Source organism: Pipra filicauda, unplaced genomic scaffold (genome assembly GCF_003945595.2).
Source record: "Pipra filicauda isolate LSUMZ 115617 unplaced genomic scaffold, ASM394559v2 scaffold93_size3172892_pilon, whole genome shotgun sequence".
Lineage (NCBI taxonomy): Eukaryota > Metazoa > Chordata > Aves > Passeriformes > Pipridae > Pipra > Pipra filicauda.
The window spans coordinates 1,705,382-1,724,671 of record NW_024105131.1 but is presented as its reverse complement, the minus strand read 5'-3'; the positions used below and the strand labels follow the sequence as shown (position 1 = coordinate 1,724,671).

At 40.4% G+C, this 19,290-nt stretch overlaps 1 protein-coding gene across 1 annotated transcript in view; it reads right to left on the bottom strand.

Annotated features, from left to right (window-relative positions):
* Positions 1–481: 481 nt before the first annotated feature.
* The window catches only part of CPM (carboxypeptidase M), a 33,457-nt gene continuing 14,648 nt past the window's right edge, over positions 482–19,290 (bottom strand). The window contains exons 3-9 of the mRNA XM_027741518.2: positions 15,025–15,122; positions 6,768–6,940; positions 5,099–5,283; positions 4,678–4,848; positions 3,706–3,858; positions 2,555–2,703; positions 482–1,869 (exon numbers count right to left, since the gene is read on the bottom strand). Coding sequence (XP_027597319.1) covers positions 1,636–1,869; positions 2,555–2,703; positions 3,706–3,858; positions 4,678–4,848; positions 5,099–5,283; positions 6,768–6,940; positions 15,025–15,122 — 1,163 coding nt within the window. The 3' untranslated portion in view covers positions 482–1,635. The remainder of the gene's footprint in view (positions 1,870–2,554; positions 2,704–3,705; positions 3,859–4,677; positions 4,849–5,098; positions 5,284–6,767; positions 6,941–15,024; positions 15,123–19,290) is intronic.

The following is a 19,290-nucleotide window of genomic DNA, read 5'->3' as shown; positions in this document are numbered from 1 at the left end:
TGGTACTTGGTTTTCATACCGATTCTTGTCCCTGTAAGCCAGCATGCAGACTCTTTCTGCCCTCACTCACCTGCTGAACTGTTGACTTCTCTCACATTTCTTGGGTTTTGGGGGTTTTACACTCAAGGCATCTCTAGTTCTTTCTGCTATAAGTGACAGGATCAGAAACAACTATCAGTGGTGGGACTTAGTGGATAATTAATCACTTCTCTGACCGATAAACAACCCACAGCAGATCAGAGAGTGAGAAAATATAGAAAATTGAAATGGATATGATGAAGACATTAAAAAAACAGTATCTTGCACATGCGGCCCTCATTCCCAATAAGCAATGCTGTTTCATGTTCTGAAGTGCATTCACACACTGAATGCAGCTGGCTGGCAGACAGGTAAGTGGCTGATGCCCAAGTTCCACAGCCCAGCTGGTGGGTCCTGGTGTGACAGGCAGCAGTGCCTCAGGAAAGATTTAAAAAGGATTAACTGCATTCCTGCATTTTTTATTTACTGTATACAGGAAAAGATTGATGTTTCCAAAGATAATCTCTTCTGCTTTGCTTTTGAAATTGCGTAAGAAAATTACTGGCAGATAAAGTTTAAGATAAACACAGGAGATGGTACTAACTGGCTTTTCTTGATAAATTTTGTGTTTATTGGACAGCTTCAAAGGGCCCAGAGGATGATTCGCAACTGGCCAGGCAAAAGGAATCTGCTAATCCTGCCTGCAACATCTCAGCCCAGCCAGGGGAGTGCTGAAACCAGCCTTTGTAACTGGATCTGGTTTGTGCCTTGCTGAGTATGCCTGCCAGCTCCTGGCATGTGTAGTAGCAGGGCTCTGAAACTACTTAAGCAATATAAAGCTGCTGCTAAAGCTATTCAAAGAATCTGAATTGTCTGTGATTGTTCCACACCAAATTCAGTTAAAAATGGACAAGGTATAAAGCTGTCAGTGACTGTTTCCACATTGTTTTCAGCAGCTCTGCTGTAGGAGAACACTGTTTTCAGAGACACAAATTCCTCCCTTTTTCCTGATGGTGCAGATTATAATCCAGTTTCCAGGAGCGTGGCCCTTCAGCACATACTTACACTTCATTTCCATCTTTTTGTCTTAAAACCTGTCTGTGTTACTGGTCTTACCTCATTTGAGCCCTAAGCAGTCTCATCTGTCCAGGTAAGAAAAAGCATATTTTAAAATGCCATTCCTCATTTATAGCAATGGCTTTATTATGAGAAAATAGGATTGATCTGATCACTTACAGTTGTGTGGCACCTTAGCTGTTGGTTCAGAGAGGAACCTGAGCTTGCATAAAACATTTGCAGTACAATCCTCAACTTTTTTTTGAATTCAGGCAAAGTCTTGAGAATGTATTTGTACTTTCTGCATTGAAATTCTACAGTTATCTCCATCGGCTGTACAAAATTTCTTCAGAGTAAAATACTTATATAGAAAAATATGATAGTCTATTACAATTAAAAATATAGTCAAACATTTGATTGTCAACCCAGTATTTTACAAAATACAGTGAACGTGATTGTGAATCTGAGAATTTGGTTTATAAAAACAGACATTCTTTTGCATATACAAAGCCACATTTGTGCAGGTGGATTTTGCCTGGCCATAACATCTCATTCCTGACTTTATTTTAAAATTACAAGCAGAGCAGTCATTAAAACCAAGACATGTAGGGTTGGTTTTACTGCAGCTGAAGCCCGTGTGAGCTCTTGGTACAGGGGAATTTTGGGACATGAAGCAACTCTTGGTCTGATAGAGACCTCTGAGAAAGAGAAGTCCTGCTTTAAAGCACTGAAGTTACCAGTGTTGTCAGGTATTTCCACTGTCTTCAGCATCGATTTAAATCCTGGTACAGTAGCCTAGGAGCAAACACAAAAGTGTTCTTACTTGATTTTGAAACATCTGAGTTCAGCTGTGAAACAACCAGAGTCTAATGTGCTTGTTTACACTTTAAATGTACAAGAAAAAATGTTCTAAATACACATTTGGAAACTTGGGATGAAAAAAGGGTAAAGTTTCCACATTATAGCAATAAGACTTTTTGTACAGGAGAGGGCATCCTGCAGTGATGCTCAAGTGTAAGCCCTCGGCTGACAGCAGGCAGAGCCTACACTGCATGGATGTTCTCTAACACTTCTGTGGAGAAACCGTTTTGACACAAGGAAATAACTGTCACCAGTGGTGGTGTCAGCCCGGTGCTGCCCTGATCCACCTCCTCACCCTGGGAGCTCTGTGCTTTGTTTCAAACACCTCAAGCTCAAGTCGCTGTGCTCCAGACGCTCATCCCCACTGGCTCCACCATCAAGGTCAGATGGGTGCTTATCTCTGGACATTGAGGACTTGAGATGTTACTATATCAAAAAATTTCCTTTCTGCTGACTCACATTTAAAGGTACTATTTTCTTTTAAATCTGCTAAAGGGTCTTTACAGCTCCTATATGTGACTCGAGCAGTTCAGCTCACTCATGTCTAAGGATGCCTTCTCACTGTGCTCAGGAATTCAAGGCAATTAGAAACAATAATTTAGTAAGGCTGCACACTTACATTGATTACATACGTCCCAGGCAAAAGGAGAAGATAGTACTCCCCTTGTTCATTTGTTCTGTAGGGGCAGATATGAGGCCTTCCCTTGGCTTCCACAATGGCATTGGGAATAGGATCCCCATTCTTATCAGTAACTTGACCCTTGACACCTATGAAAAAGAGAGAGGAGAGAGATCACGACCTGTAACTGTAGTGAGCTGCCTCCTCCAAGAAAGACTGTTCTCTTGCTGGGTGCACTCAAAAGCTGTTTCACTGAGTTTGAGCACATCTAATAATATCAGTAGTCACTTCTGTCTCACTGAAAGGAATTAGAATATGCCTGGTTGTTGTTTTTAATAGTTTACCCTCACGTTAAGTTAGAAAGCAGCAATATAATCTCCTAAATCTCATTTGCTGAAGGCATCATATACGCTTATTGTATGTGTATTTTACTGAAGGGCTTAAATCTTCAGTACTGCTTTGGCATTTTTTTGCACACACCCCTTCCTTCTCTTTTTGTAATTTAAAATAAGTCAGCCTGTTCTCTAATACTTCCCAAAGGCAGAATAGCAACAATGTCTGATTATGAAGTACTTTCCCTTAATTCTTACACACCGTCTTTAAGGCAGCACTGGCATTAGAGATAAAACAAATATTTTGGGCAATAAAATGCAAGATAGGCAACAGATTTGTGCAAGCCCTTTGTGCAAGCAGCACTGCTTCACTAAGCAGCAGCTCTCTTCCAACTGTGAAGTCAGGTCACACCTAGAAAAGTCTTTTAAAAATACAAAATCCAAGTAGCAAAAGACCCACAAAACTTGTGGGCAGGCACACATACACCTCTAAAATAAATGACTGCCCCAAGGCTGCTCAGGAAAGCAGAGTCTGTGAGGAGATGTATGGTCAGACAGCACCTGGGGCCTGTCCCTTGCTCCTGCCCCAGCACATTTTAAGCCCCTTGCACTACTGTAGTAGCACCCATTGCCCCTCACCTGACAGGCCTGAGTTCTCCTCCTTTACCCATCCCTGGCCTTGTAGCACTTCATGTTCAGAAGCTCCCAAGTTCACACCAGAGCTCCTCCTGCTGTGAGCTGTGACACTGACCCAGGCTGCCGAAGAGTTCCCACTAACCCGGCCTCAGCTTCACCTCCCATCCCCATTCACATACCCACCTAGGTGTACTTGTTTTATATATTCAATCAGAGCAACTTTGTTGTCTCTCCAGAACTTTTCCAGCTGGTCTGCTGGAGGATATTTACAGCATGACAGCTCCAATGTAATTTCAAAACATTGTCCCCAGACATAGTTGTAATCTTGCATTCCACCTTAAAAGTGAAATAAGAGAGTGTTCAGCTACAAAGAAGCACTAAGTTCCAAGTAAAAGACAAATAGAAGAGTTAAAATGTCGATCCTTGCATCCTACCAGTAAAAAAAGTAAATCAGGTAAATTATTCCTCAATGCCACACTTGTATTTACTGCCTCCTGTGGAAAACAGACTTTATTACTCTAGTTACACATAGAGTGGTATTTTCTAAAGCACAGTGGCATTTTGGGAATGATGATGATTCTGGCTGAGAAAGGATGGATCTTTGACTGAAATTCATTCAAGCATTTCCAACTAAATTGTGGCAGATAAATTCATCAGTTTGCCAAAGCCATTCCAAGAGCCTTTTATATGTCTTTGAATTCAGATGGTGAAAGCAATACACAATGCCACAGCACACAGGGCCCATATTCTATTTGGCTACACATAAACAGTAATGAAAACATTTATTTCAGTGATCAAACAATTAAAAAGGATGATATATGAACAGAAGATTGGTTTTCTTTCTCAAAGGACAAGATCTTGGTGCCAAGGAGTGTGTGCACGTGTGTATAATCTATATAGCTATTGCAGGCCTTAAACAAGAGCACGGAGGCAGCCAAACAGCAGTGACTGCCTCATTCACTTGTAATTGCTAGCTGGGAGAGACTGCAAACACCCAGGTCCTGCTCAGAGAATCTGCATGAAATGAGTTGGTTTACTCCCCTCATGAGCCCTCTACTCTGGGTAAAATCACTGTCCTTTCATCATCAGAGATGGCAGGAGAAAGTGAGACATCATATCAGAAGCAGCTGAATAAAATATCACTGAGATTCCTACCTTCCAACTGGTACCAAGAGTATCCATTGGTAATGCCTTCTGGAAAGGTTTGTCTCTTGTCACACCCAGTCCCTTTGTACATGCTGGCATGGTGGGAAGAATAGGTTTTTGCCAGGTGAATAAAGACATCATCATCTGGAGATCTGCTATAGCCTTTCGAAGAGCCAGTAACTACAGAATGAAGACAAAAATTGTTTAACTCTCATTACTGATAAAGCATACAGTGCTGGCTTACACACAGGATAAACGTCTCCCAAATAGCTACGTTAGGCAGTGAATTTTTATGGGGTTTATCAAATTCTGCCCATCCCAGCTCAAAAGCTAGAATAACCTTGCAGGAATCCTTATAAATTTTGCTTTGATACAGCTAATGTTCCTAAACCAAATCAGCTGTGAAGAAGAGAATTTGTTATTAGCTTACCTGAGTTACCATTATCAAAGGTGTAACTGGCAACCAGGGCACCCCCATGCAAGTTTGCTGAAAGAACAAACGTTTCATTTTTTATCCAGTTCATTACTGCTTGAGTCTCTGGCTGAATGCTAGCGTTGTTATTTTCAAAGGCATCAGGAAAATTTCTGTTCAGATCTTCTCCATTCTTGTTGTACCTTAGAGAGGAGAGAAGATATTCACATTACTGTTTTGCCTATGGACACCTCCACATCACCAGCCTCCCAAGTACTCCAGATCTATGGCATGGTAGTGTCTTCAGGAAACAAACAAGATGACCATTTCTTATTTCTGAAGCATTAAGATGATGGATTTCCATTTGATTTCTAGCAGCACTGGAATTTTCATAGGACACAATAAAATAATTCTTCTGTTGTATCTCAAGTGAAAACAGTGCATATTTAATATGCATATAGCATGCACACAGCTACATAGATGTGAATTAGAAAAACCAGAGCCAGATCAGGAGGACATTGTCCTTCTGTATGTGTTTTTCCCACTTGCATAGAGGACCAAGGTAACTACTGAATGGCTGTGTCCCTTGTACTGCCATATCTCCGGTCAGAGAGAAAAATTTGAGTCAAACACAGAATGTATTCTCTTCTCCCTGAACCCGAGGGTCCAGCCTGTGCAAAAGCTTACTTGCTTTTTCACTCAGACAGGAGTAAAGAGGGTATCTGCTGTCAATTGTGTTAATTTTTAAAGTCGTTAGTTAAACTGTATTTGACAGTGAGGGGATAAAATATACCCCCCTCCATACAAGTCCCATCTATTTGCTGAGAAATAAACTTCTTTCCTGATAAAAGGATGGCCTACACTGGTCACCCAAAGAACTACACTACCTAAACTACCTTTTCACTTGTTTCTGATGTTGCCATGGCCAGTGATCCAAGAGAAATTCTAGCTCATGAGTTTGCTTTTTCTGCACATTCCAACTTTGTCCCTTTGGCAATTCTTCCCATTCTCTCACTCTTTCCCTATTCTAGCTTGTTAAGCTTTCCATTCCCTTTTGGTCTCTGCAATGGTTACATTAAAGAAAACAAAAGTAGCACAGGATGCAATGCTAAGTTGGTTGCATTTTATTTTGTGTTAGTTTTTTTCCTAGTACTGCTATTAGTGCTACTATAGGTGCAGCTATTACCTATTATAGCCAGCTGTCACTGCGTAACTCCTCCCTCTTACTTTATCTGCATTCAACGTGATCTTCAAACACACTGCTAGAAGTCCACTCAACAAGCTTAGACACACCTTTGTCTCATTAAGAAGTGTTACAAAGTTCTCCAACTAAAATAGATCCCTGTGGGTGGAGTTTTCCTTCTTTTCTTGTAGCACCCTAAAGGTGCTACAAAATAGGGAATTGTGCTTGTATTAACAATCTGGGTCTCCTGCCTAAAAGGTGAGGTCATTACGCCATTCTGACCGATATTCTCTGGCTGCACCACATATAAACACCAGTCTGACTCAGTCTTCACAAACTCCATGTTGTTAAAGTGCGTCTTCAGAACTGCACTGGAAAAAATTAGCCCTAACACATCTTCTAGACTATCCTCTCCACCAAGTATGATTCAGACTCTTGGCTATCTGCGATTATTGCTCCCCACCCATTTCCTTTGCCTCTCCCACCCTCATAAGCCACTTTTACCTTCCTCGTGTGTAATAACAATCAGGCACTTCTGTAGCTTCAAATCCATCAGGATTCATTGTTGGCATGATATGAATCCGGGTATTATTGAGTAACCGGGTAATAACTGGGTCATGTCTATAGCTGGTCACCAGGAAGTCTATCAAATGGAGCAGGATTTCTCTCCCAACGGTCTGTATAAAAAAAACATAAGATTTTATTTTAAGTCTGCTATGGAAGACAAGAAGAAGAAAATAAATTTAAAAAAAGACCCACCACTTTGCACTTCCAGGTTTTTCTTACTGGATTACACAGACATACAAGGCATACAAGAGCATTCTAATCAACACTGGTTTGTTTTATGCTCTCCCCTAAATACATTTAAAGCAATTTCATAGATGAAAGGAATCACTGGAGGGTTTTCACAAGGGTTTTAAACCCAGATCAACCAGAGCTTTTTGTATAATGGGAAGCTGACTGTATCAGCTAGACTGCTTAGATCTGCATGGATAAGGCACAGCCTTATCAAAAACTAAAACTGCCTGATAAAGATCATGTGGGCTTGGGAACACCTCACTCTGTTTTCTCAGCCCCACTACAGTCACAGGTCTGTTCTGATGCCCAAGGAACCCTGCGTCCTGTATAGGACTGTCAGTGCTGTACATCACCACTTGGCAGTGATAGTTCAAAAGAAAGAAAGGAGAAGCCTACCATAATTGCAGAGCAGGCCTTTTCTTATTGATCCTCTTTTATGGAAAGTCAACTTTAATACAGGATCAAAGAGGCCCCATAGACACTTCTGTTACATTCCCTGCTACACTGCTTTATTTTAATGGCGTGAACACATGCATTGGGGAAACCAAACGTGTACATAAAACCTTAGAAAAAGACATGGAAGGACATTTGGATGCAGACTTTGAATCAAGGAAAGGCAGTGGTAGAGAAAAAGCTTAACACATATTTTTGTTCATATAAGTTTGTATAAGTTGTGAAAGCTGACAGGACATCTCCCTTTATCAGATTTCAGGTAAAATAGTGGCAAGTTCCAGACCCAGAGTTATGAACAATCAATCCTATTCTACCCCAGGAACCACTGTTGCAGTGTTTACTGGACTATGCTTTCCAGGGACACCTTCCATAGCACTGTGACCCATGCTTCATGGGCACTATAAGGTTCCTAGGCCCTGCCTGGAATGGGAATAAACCAAGATGCGCAACTAGATGTCCTCTAGAGACAATTTATTTTTACTTTATCTCCAAAAACAAAGCTTAGTAAATCACTGCAGGCTCTATTTCAGAGCTACAGCATCTCAGTATCTTTTAGAACGAGTCTTGCACCACTAAGGTGGAAATATTGCAAAGAATTCTTTTTTTCAAAGTGAGGAACACAGAGTGGCATTACCAGATGAACCTCATGTTGCAGATACACATCTCCTTGCTTTAAGATTACATTAATAATTTTTTCAGAGATATTGCACAGAACATTCTGAGTTGGAAGGGACCCGCAAGGATCATTGAGTCCAACTCTTAAGTAAATGGCTCCTGCAGAGATCAAACCCACAACCTTGGTTTATTAGCAACATGTTCTAACCAGCCGAGCTAATCTCAGGTAAAAGGTAGGTAGAATCAAGCAAGGGGAAAGCAATATTTCTCCACAGCTATTTGCTGCACTCGTTATCTTATTGAATTTTCACATTGGTGCATTTTAAGTGGCAAATTCTGCTTTTGGTGTTAAGGGAAATGGGAACACAGACACCATCCAGCAGGACCTCTGCCTGGATACGTGATGGGGCAGGAGAACTGGGTGTAGCTGCTGTTCAGGTTGGGAACAAATCATGTCTTGCCAGTTAGATGCCAATTGTTGTTTATTGCAGAAGAAACAAACAAACAAACAAGGTAGAGCCAAACCTGACTCGGCTAAGTTGCAGATCACACCATTTTAAGTGTCACACCTGAAGGTGGCTGTGGTCTCTGAATTGGTACTCAAGCAATTCTGCCATGCTGTTTGTACAGGGAAAAAGGAGGAGCTCTTCTCTTCCCACCTTGCCCCCCAGTAGATTTGTTCTTAGGTTTTACCCCTGTTGCTGGTCTCCTGCAAGCCACCGTCAAGTAATTTGCTAGGGGAACTTAAACACATATAGTATGCCAGTAACCAAGTGGTTCTTTTCGTAGACACTACAGAAAATGGGCTTTGAAAAAGGGGGGGGAAGGTACCTAATTTCCTCCATTTCCAGTAGCTTTCAAAGCAGCACCTGAGTAGGTGAAAACAGACTGCTCTGCAAGTTTGATAAATATACTCTCTGACATTTACGAAGAGATGCAATAGAACCTGTCTTGCACAGGCAGCTCTTGAACTGTGTGATAGACATCTTGGGAAGAATATAGGGGTGGGTGAAGAAAGGAAGGGAGAGAAACCAGCCAAATCATGGCCCTGGGCATGAGAGATAAAGCTAACAGACTCAGAATCAGCAAGAATGGCCCTACCGCAGAGACAGCTAAACTACAGACAAGACTGCACTGTTGTCTGGAGAAACTGGGAAAGTTTCTGTAAGTTTGCTGTACTTCTCTTCAGCGTCTGACCAAAAGAAAGGGTAGAGAAGCAGGAAAAGAAAGGGGAAAAAAGATAAAGAAAAGTAAAAAAAGAAGGTGATAGAAAAGGACAATATTTACAAAGAATGAAAGGTGACCAGTTTTTCACAGATGACATTCTTTGCACTTAAAAGTTAGCCCCAGAGTTAGTTATGTATACAGTATTTTAAAAACTGACTCTATTTTATAGGAATCCTTGTATAACTATTTTTGTACCCAAGTACTCAGCACATTAAACAATTCAAATTATCTCTGTCATAAGAGAACTGGTCCTCTTATCATTGCTCTTGAGGGAAGAATATACTTATTACCATTGTTTGGGTGGGGCAACAGAGACATTTGGGTCCAGAGTACCCTGCATTTCTTGAGAAAGCACATCTGGAGGTGTCTGAAGGAGAGAGAAAGTCTTTGTTTCTGGGAACCTATAGCTCAAGTTTTGATCAAGCCCTTGGAAAGCATCTGCTGTTCAGTCAATCTCTACCGTTACTACAGAGGTCAGCTGTACCCGTGGATAAGTTATGAGTTAGTTTTACTTTAGATCTTCAAATAATGGATCTGGATACACTGAAGGTAGTTTGCTGACAGTAAAGTCAAGGACAGACACCTTAGAGAGAAGAGCAGGGGACAGCATTTATAAGCTCTGGGGCTTTGAGAAGACATAATGAACATTTGGTTTTAATTGCAGTATCCCAAGGGTGATGCCCAGGTGTTTTGTTCTGCTGCAGTTCACATGAAGGCTGAGAGAAAAGCAAAGGAAAGCCCTTTCTCCCAGCTCTAGAGATGCAATTAGACGTTAAGTTTCTCTGTGCACTTTCAGCTGTCAGTTCCCTCCTGTGCACCAAAGGGAGAAAGTCAGGAGGAAAGGCTATCAGTGTTCCTCAGGGGAACTCTTGAACGAAGAAGTGTGCGTGTGTCAGGGCACGGATCAACACTGTAGAAAAGGGCGTGACTGCTGTTTCTGTACACATATCCCTTAAACTTTCTGACTCTCCCCTCTGGCATGGCTGTGTCAGCACCCTGCTCAGCTACCAGAGAGCTTACTCAAGAAGCCAGTTAGAAGATTAAGGTTAGCTTCAATTGAACCTGCACTGTAATACTTCACTGCAGCACCCCTGGCTTTAGAACATTGTTGTTACCACATGATAGAGACCTACTACAGACCAGGGGACTACTGGTGGATGGACTCTGCCCATTTTTATTATTAAAATTCTTTCCTTAAATGTGGCCTGATTTTTAAGTTCAACGATGTCGAAAGAAAGATCCAAACCATCAGGTAGGACCTGTTTCAGGGCAACAGTCTTGCCAGTTTCCTTGCTTGAGCTCCAGCCGCTCCACAGGCCTAGTTCAGCATACCAGGCACAACCTCACCTAAGGAAGTGGAGTTAGAGCAGAGAAACCAGTAGTCCATCTTGGTTTCCCACTTAAATGCCACACTTATAAGATGTTATTTCTAACACTTGTACAGTGTTATACATATACATAATTATTATGCACTGCTACAACACACTCCACTGTGTTTGTCTTTCTTTACTAAAATACACCAGTGTTAAAGTGACTGTTTATGCAATTAGTTTGGCACACATACATTTATTTCTACAGCAGCAATCACTATGAAAATCTGAGAATAGCACATGTATGACAGGGAAGTGCAGTTCCTTGGTTTATCACTGAAGGAAATGGCAACACAAAGCCTGCTTTTGAACTAGTAACTGGTGTAAGTTGTTACTGCCTGGACAAATTCCACATGCTTCTCAGCACCTGGCTGACAAATGGATAGCTTTTTCTTTTCCCACTCAGAAGAGTGTGAGGAAGATAAGGAAAAAGGTAACTGGGGCAAGGCAGTGTTGAACTGTGTTGAAACAGATCTCAGCAGCACCCAGCTAATTTAAAAGTCTGTTGTTAGCACTGAGATTTGATTGCTTTGAATTTTGAAACCTCTGGTGCTTCTGACCTTCTTAACATTACATCAGCTGATACTGAAGCCAGGTGGAAAATAGTTTACAATGCAATTTTTTTAAATAAATATATTTTTATTTTCTAGAGCACATATTATTTCCCTGCACAGCACTTCCATAATATATTGCAGAGTACTAAGGACATAGGAATATGTGCTGAAAATAGCAGATTGTGTAGTATGTGGACACAATTGTTTTTTTGCAACTGGGTGATAAAAAAACCAGCCTTTTTTTCCATAGCGGTATCTTGATAGTGTAAATGTAGCTTCCATCTATTTTCTTGGAAATAGGAGTGAGAAATTCTATACAAGAACTAGTGTGTTGTCATTTGTTTGTTGTTTAAGTTTTTTTAAGTCTCAGTTATACTGATTACAAATAAAACTACTCCAGTCCTTACTCACCTAAGCCCTAATATCTCAAAAAACTTATGTCATGCCATATCTCAGGAAACCTTATTGTGGATATGAATATGTCTGTGATGACATGGAAAATAGGATATAGGTGCTTTAACTTATTTCACAAGATAAGCCAGCAAAATAAACGTTTCATGTAGGTTAGCTCAGACGTATCAGTCCAGGCTCAGTTCCACATAATGTAAGAGGCAAAATACTATTACACTAAGAAAATAAAGCAACCAGAAGTGGATGCTTTAGGAGAAAAGGATTGGTATCAGCATTGCCATCCTGAGAAAGATGTTATCTCGTGGTGGCCCAGTAACATTGTAGCTGCAGAAGGTTAAGAAAGCCATATACATTAAAGGGAACAAGCAGAAACACATGGGTAGTTTACAGTTTGTTCAGACATGCTTCTTAAAGGATTTCCCTGCTGTGACATACATGGTTTAGGAACAGCCTTCCAATTAGATCCTATGGTTCAGTTGTATAGAATGGACTCAAGTCACTGGCACAGCTGGTCCAAAGGTGATAGGTCTACTCCATTTATGACTTTGGGGTATTTAGGGGTCTGGTTGTGGTCGATGTTAAGTGGAATCAGTTCTTCCCCAGGGAGGAATGTGTGAGTGTACAGACTGAGAAAGAGAAGATCTTTCAAGCAAGAGTATGAGGCTGGGACAAGAGAAGCTGCTGCCTAATTCAGAATGGGAGCCGCCCCAGAGCAGGAGGCAAACTCTCCCTCACCTTCCCCAGTGCAGACTCTATTAACATTTCACAGGCTTATGCATCTTATGCAGTCTATTAGCGTCATTTTGATGAATCAGTTTAAATTAGTTTTAATCTGGCTTGGGTTAAACAAAAAGTACTGCTAAAGATGGTGCCCAACTTCATACAGTCACACAAAGAACAGGAGAAGTCTTTTGTTGTCTCTCTGTCAATCTGGGGCAAAAGTTCACTCTATTTGGCAATGATGAACCTAAAAGCAATTCTTTTAAATCTTGGCTGGTTATGCCCTACAGTATTAAGAAAAAATCAGCCAGTTCTGAAAAAACCAACTCTTTTCCTAGAATTGTGGACTCACATTATTTTATTAGAACTTCCCTATTTGGCAGCTCTCCAAATAACCTAGATTTTCTTTCAGAAGCATGTGTGAACAGCCCACACACATGCAATTCAGGATCCTTCCCAACTTTTATGTTTTAGGAGCAGCTGGCCAGCTAACTCAAAGTTAAGTGTCATTTGTGTGATCATGACAGGTTAGAAGGGCAGCATGACCAAACAACACCCGAGAACAGAACTTTTCTCATTTTGTATCATTTTTGGAAAGCGTCACTAAAGCACAAAAAATCTGACTGGATCAATGAAGCCACAATCCCACAATTTAAATTTATGAAAGACTCTGGCACACAAATTGAAGCTTGTCATACAAAACTTATCTGCTTAATATATTGAGGGGGTAGTCGAATCTATCCCCAGTGACTATCCGGCAGAATCTTAGATTAGGGGAAAAAAAAGTCAAATTCTCCAATGCCTCTCTATATGAGGAATTCATTTCCTGACATCTGAAATACATTTACAATCAGATAAAAAACAAACACCAACTGTGCATTATATGTATATACAAAAAAAAAAAAACACATTAGGCAAAGATCGTCATGAGGGCCTGAAAGGAAGAATAGCTCTATTTCCAGAATGTTCCCTAGGTACATGCTTGGTCTAGTGAACAAGAGAGAATGTAGCATGCCACATACTATATGGTACCCAGGCATCTCAAGGATCAACCCTGCTCAGACTGTCTGGCACTGTGTCTGACTTTAAAACAAAATCTTGCCTCATTTCCTCATGAAGACAATAAAAAAACTTAGATCCTAGGCAGTGATCTGAGTTGCCAATCTGCAGCAACTCTCAACCCTATGCACATGCAAACGGTGCTTGTTCCTATGTTCAGAGCTCCTTGTATGTATCCAGCTGGGCACTGATAATGGCACGGGTGTTTCATTGTGGAGGCTTCAATATATGTGGCCTTTTGCAGTGCAGCAACATTCATGCTATGACAGTCATGCTGTTCTGGATGAGATCATATCTTGTTCTCCACCTCCTTCCCATCAAAGCTAAGTGATCTATAGCCATAGGTTTGCCATTCCCTTCATCAGGGATTGTCATATGGACCCCCAGTTCCTAGGCACCATATACTCCCCTGCTGACACAAAACAGGTTTCAGGAGCTGCAAACCCTGTCCAGGGGTTTGAACACGTTTGAAACCATGAATCAGCTTCTTCCCACACAGAGTTAAATTCCAAATCAGTCAAATTTCCAGCAGCACTTTTAGCATAGCCACTGTCAAACAAGGTGAAACTAGTCTGACTTGGGGAAAATTCTTGGCACAAAACATCATAAGTGCCTGTAGGTGCGCAAGTGCTCCCACACAGTATTGTTAATAGTAATAACTTGTAATACATTGCCCTTTACACAGGATGCACTTCCTACTACACATATTTTTCTTAGTTTTGGGAATTCACAGACTAGTATATATATTATATGTATATATACACATACATACACACACACTCCTGTTAAATTATTTAACCCTCACATGAAGACCGCATAAAAACATATTGAGTAGTTTAAACTTATCCTGAACATGACTAATATAAGCAGGTAAACTAAAGAATAAGGGAAGTAGAAAGCAAGAAAGTACTATAGAGGAGAGTGAAGCTTTGATTCTTTCTGATCCAGATTCATGTACTGCAACAGGAATGCTGATAATCACCATTCTCTTATTTATCATTAATAAGTGGGCATTCCTCCTAGAGCAAGTTATTTGCTTTGGAATTGCTTTTTGTTTTGTATTCACTGTGTTAGCTCAGGTGAATTTAGGTGTTCCTAGCTTAAGGTTTCCAAGATAAATTTTCTTCCTAAAATAAATAATTTGATGCTTCACAGTAATTATTATTTAATCTTACAATGTATTTGAAGAGATCTATCAGTCATATTCCATGCCTAGGCAATAATAATGTACAAGCAAACTACTGAATCTGACTCACTGACAGGAAAGTTAAAGCCTCTGGGTTTTATCACTTGGAGAAGACAAAGCTCTCTACTTAAGAGACGTCTTGGGTGTAGGATTGTAGGACTCTTAACTATGATGTCAGGTCTGTTAAAGCCTTTCCACCAAAACAAGGGAACTTTATTCTTAAAATTCCTCAAGAAATACACGCATATTATGTCCTCTTTGAGTTATGACATACCTCAATAATAAGTAGCACATGCCAGAGAAAAGTTCACTCTAAACCCCTGATAAGTGTATTTGGTATAAATGACATTGCAAAAATGGAAACGTACCTCATCCCCATGCATATTAGCAACATACTTGAACTCTGGAATGCCAATCTTATGATGGGTTGGAAACCTTCCCAGAACAAGAACCCACAGGTCTCTACCTTTAAGAGGGGAAGGGGAAAAGACATTTTTTAAACAAGCATAAAATCATACAAACCTTAGAAGAAAAAGAATAAAAAGAATTGGTCATTAAGGCCACCATACAATTTCTCATATTTCATTGGTGCCCAGTCAGTCCTACATATAACATATCCAAGCAGACTGTGGAGTGCTTTTATTCTATGAATATATGCCATATTAGCTATAGGAACAAATACACTTTGCCTTCTGACCAAGTATGTAGTGAACCCTGCAATTTCTACAGCATTTAGGCAGTACTAGAAAAGAAGGCTTTTTTTTTGTAATAAACATTTTTCAAATCAAATTTAGCAAACAAGATCACTCTTCCCCCCAAAATATTACACTATAAGGCTTTTCTGAAGTATATATAGAAGTTTTCATTATCACAAAGAAAGAATATCTGGTTTTGTACTAAAGATAACACAAAAAAGCTAAACACATTCATGCATTACTGCTCAGAAAACAGGAGGTACCAGGAAGAGCTGTATCAGAGACATATTCCAAATATATCAGCAGGGAAGAAATTAAGAGCTACAGAAAGAGTATTAGTTAGGACCACTAATGCTGCACAGGAAGCTGAACTTTTAAGTAACAAAATAAACATACCTACATTTTGGAAGTCCTCAGTGGGGGGGCAATTTTTGTTATTATTTTTAGCAATACTGTGGCATTTCAGACCTCATCTGCAAAACTCTGCTTCCCACTGGTCTGTTCATTGAGGTGGAAAACTCAAGTTGCAGTAGATGGCAGCAACGAAACTGGACCAGTTCTTTGATAATAGCAGTCACAGCCTATAGATTGCTAATGCCCAGAGCTTTCATGCATGCTACCTGTCCCCAGCTCTCACACAGGGCTAGCTGGGACCCGTGAGCTGTCTGAGACGAGTCCAGCCATCACTGTTACTTACAAGAAAGAAGAACATAGGTGCTGCTATAGGCAGTACTATAAAAAGCATTACTTCGTAAATCTTTGTGGATCATCAAATCTGCAGTAAACAAGCTCTGGAGCATATAAATTTCCCATTCCTCAACCCACGACCTCCACGGTCATGCACATGTCACAGCACTCTTGTTTTCTTTTCCAGCTGTGTGACTCACAGCAGTTATACCACAAGGGTCATGACTTCAGGAATGGGAGAAAAAAATTGCAGAGGACTGAAAGAACACTGCAAGATGCACAGAAACAATTATAAGAGGTAAAACTGAAGACAGTGGTTCCCAAACTAAATTCTTACTTAACAGGTTGAATCAGTCTCAGCTTAGGAGACAGCACTGAGAGCTGACAGATTCAACAAGGAGTGATCACAGGATCCCCTGATTTTATGGTTACTCTAGAAGACATTGGTGTTCAACCCTTGTAACCATATGCTATGCGCAAAGCTGTGAGATGCTGCTACTGACTCTTTCATTAAAGGACAATGTGAGAAAGCAATCCATATTTTTAAAAATAATTTTGTGGTAAGTGATCTGGCAAGGAATCTAGTTGTTTGGCTTTGTTGCATGCAGAGCCACTGCTACATAAAAAAAAAAGACAAAAGCTTGACTTCTGTAAGCTTAGACAAGTTACAGAGTGGAGAACCCAGAGATACTATCTTTCAAGCACATCCTGCTTCAAAAAGGAGAGCAAGAGAACATCTAATCCCTACCACCCTAGTCCTTCTCCCCTCCAAAACCTCTACAGGTCCCCTCCAGCCTCAACTATTCTGCAATTCTGTGAAAACACATGACAAGTTTTGCTGCGGTAGTATATATTTAGAACTGAAAACAATCTAGTTGTGAAAAACATATGCTACTGTTAGTCATAATCAAGCATGGACAACAATCTCAATTTAATTTCCATCTCTGCAATGTGTCCTTCTCTCCATGGTTGTATCCTGCAAAGAATTACCAAGGAAGGCCTTCCAGAGTGCTCCTATGAGTCTTTGTCCGTATGCCCTCTAAGCCATTCCTCCCAGCTGCCATTCCCTCCACTGGAAGGAAATTTCAGACATCTCTCCTTGGTTCCAGCGTGTCAGTTGCCATGTGGACTGCTGCACCAAGCAGAACAAACCTGCTTACAGTTGAGACTGCAGCCTTCTCACCACATTCCAAATCTAGAGTTGACTTCTGCAAACCTAAACGTGCAGCTTCCCTAGTGAGGGGTTCATCAGACCGAGCTGCAGTGCCCAAGAGCACATCCAACGTCTAAAAGTCAGCAGTGAAATTATCAGATTAATGTAACAAAGGACTTACATTGGAGACCTGATGGTCCCAGTTCTCCCCCAGATAAACTGTAAATTGTGTTACAGCTAAATTGTAACACACAAGGTTTCCTACAGAGGAAACCTATGCCTTCAATAAGATTATAAATTCATTCAGGTCTGAAACTGCCCATTATCAGCATGAGTATCAAGCACACAGGGTTTCAAAATATCTCAGAGCCAACAAGTTTAGTGAATTACGTGTAAAAAGACTTTTCAGAGCAAGTGCCAATTAAAAGCATTACTTTCCTCAAATCCTTGACAGTTTCCTGCACAAGCAAAAAGCAGTGACTTAGAAGGTGAGATGATTTAATGTCCTGAGCCTGCACTAAACTAACCAATATATTTACTACATTTATATTACCTTTCTGTACATAATTATTATCATAATATATAAAATAACCAATTGATCACAGCACCCAAGCAATGTTGTAGTCTCTAGAACATGAAGCATCTTATCTCGCCAATAACCAGATGTTAAGATTAGCCCCTGGTTTTATTTGCAAGGAAGCAGATCACAAAGGCTATTTCAAATCCAGCTACCAGCAATGACAACATCCTCATCCACTGCTACAGACTTCTTGGAGTAGCTCGTGAACTAATGTAGTGATATTTTATAGCCACTTCCCCATAACAGTACTAGCACCAATTCAGTACTATGTATACACTCGAACAACAAGAGTCCAGGTACAAGTAAAATGCTCTAGATGTTTCCATCATTTGAGACTTTTTACAAATAATATTTTGTTCTGTTTTCAAATTTTAAAAAGTACTTCTAATGGCTTGCCATGAGCAGTGCTCATTCCTGCTGCTCTCACTGTGAAATTGCCCTCATGGGAAACACAAGGAAGAGCTAAGTATAGACTAAATGTAAATTGGTCTTTCCAGCATTAGTATTTAGACTGTTTATAGTTTGTGTGAGGGCCATCTAAATGATAAACACTCCCATGAACTGAGATACCAATTATTTCCTGGCATTTCCAGTTTGTAAGAGGTATTAAACCTCCCACTAACAATTAAAATAAATTCCTAGGTCTGCTCAGCCTGCAGTACTGGATAGTGTACCTATGAGGAATGATGTAAGATTTCTTTCCATATGGCAGTAATTAACTGCATATAAAAAGATTCAGCATATGGATGGTTTCCTTTAATCAGTAAAGCCTTGATAACTCTGGGTTTGTACCTGAGGTGAACAACTAAGCTTCCTCTCATGCTCTGAATCAACTGAACATATAAAAAAACCCCATTCCTCACTGCCAAATTGCCAAACTAGAACTGACATCAACTAATTAGTAAACTATATTTTAAGTAATCAAGACAAACATATGTTTCTAACTGTGTGTCTCAGGACAAGTAACAAGACTTGTTTTGGAACAGAGCCAGACCACACAGCTTCTAGTAGAATGAGCAGTCTTTTTAACTTTTCAAAATGATTCCTAGCATTGCCACAGTTCACAGCATAGTATCAGTATTCTAAAGAGACCTACAAAAACTAGTAATTAAAACGTGGAAGTGAAACTGATCTCCAGATCTAGTGAAAAAGAAACCAAATCAATGTGTAGATGTTGGAGTTCGGATTGTGTTCTGAGTTTTATTTCTACTTTTCTTCACTTGGTTCTTTACAGCTTCATTTATGAAAAACTTGTCATTTCAAAGAAATTCATGGGTAGGAAATGAAGTGAAATGACTGGGCAGTGCCCCCTGACCCACTGTCAGTACCAGTCAGGCTAGACTACTGATTCAAAAGTTTGCTGGGAGGACCACTTTGACCAAGAAAAAACAATAATCTCATTACAGTCCTCCTGGGTTGGCCACATGTTGGCCACTGGCTTCATGGGAAGGAACTGCAGTAATGATGATCCATGTTGAGGCAGTCCTGCCTCAAAAGGAGCAGGACAGAGAGGAGGGGG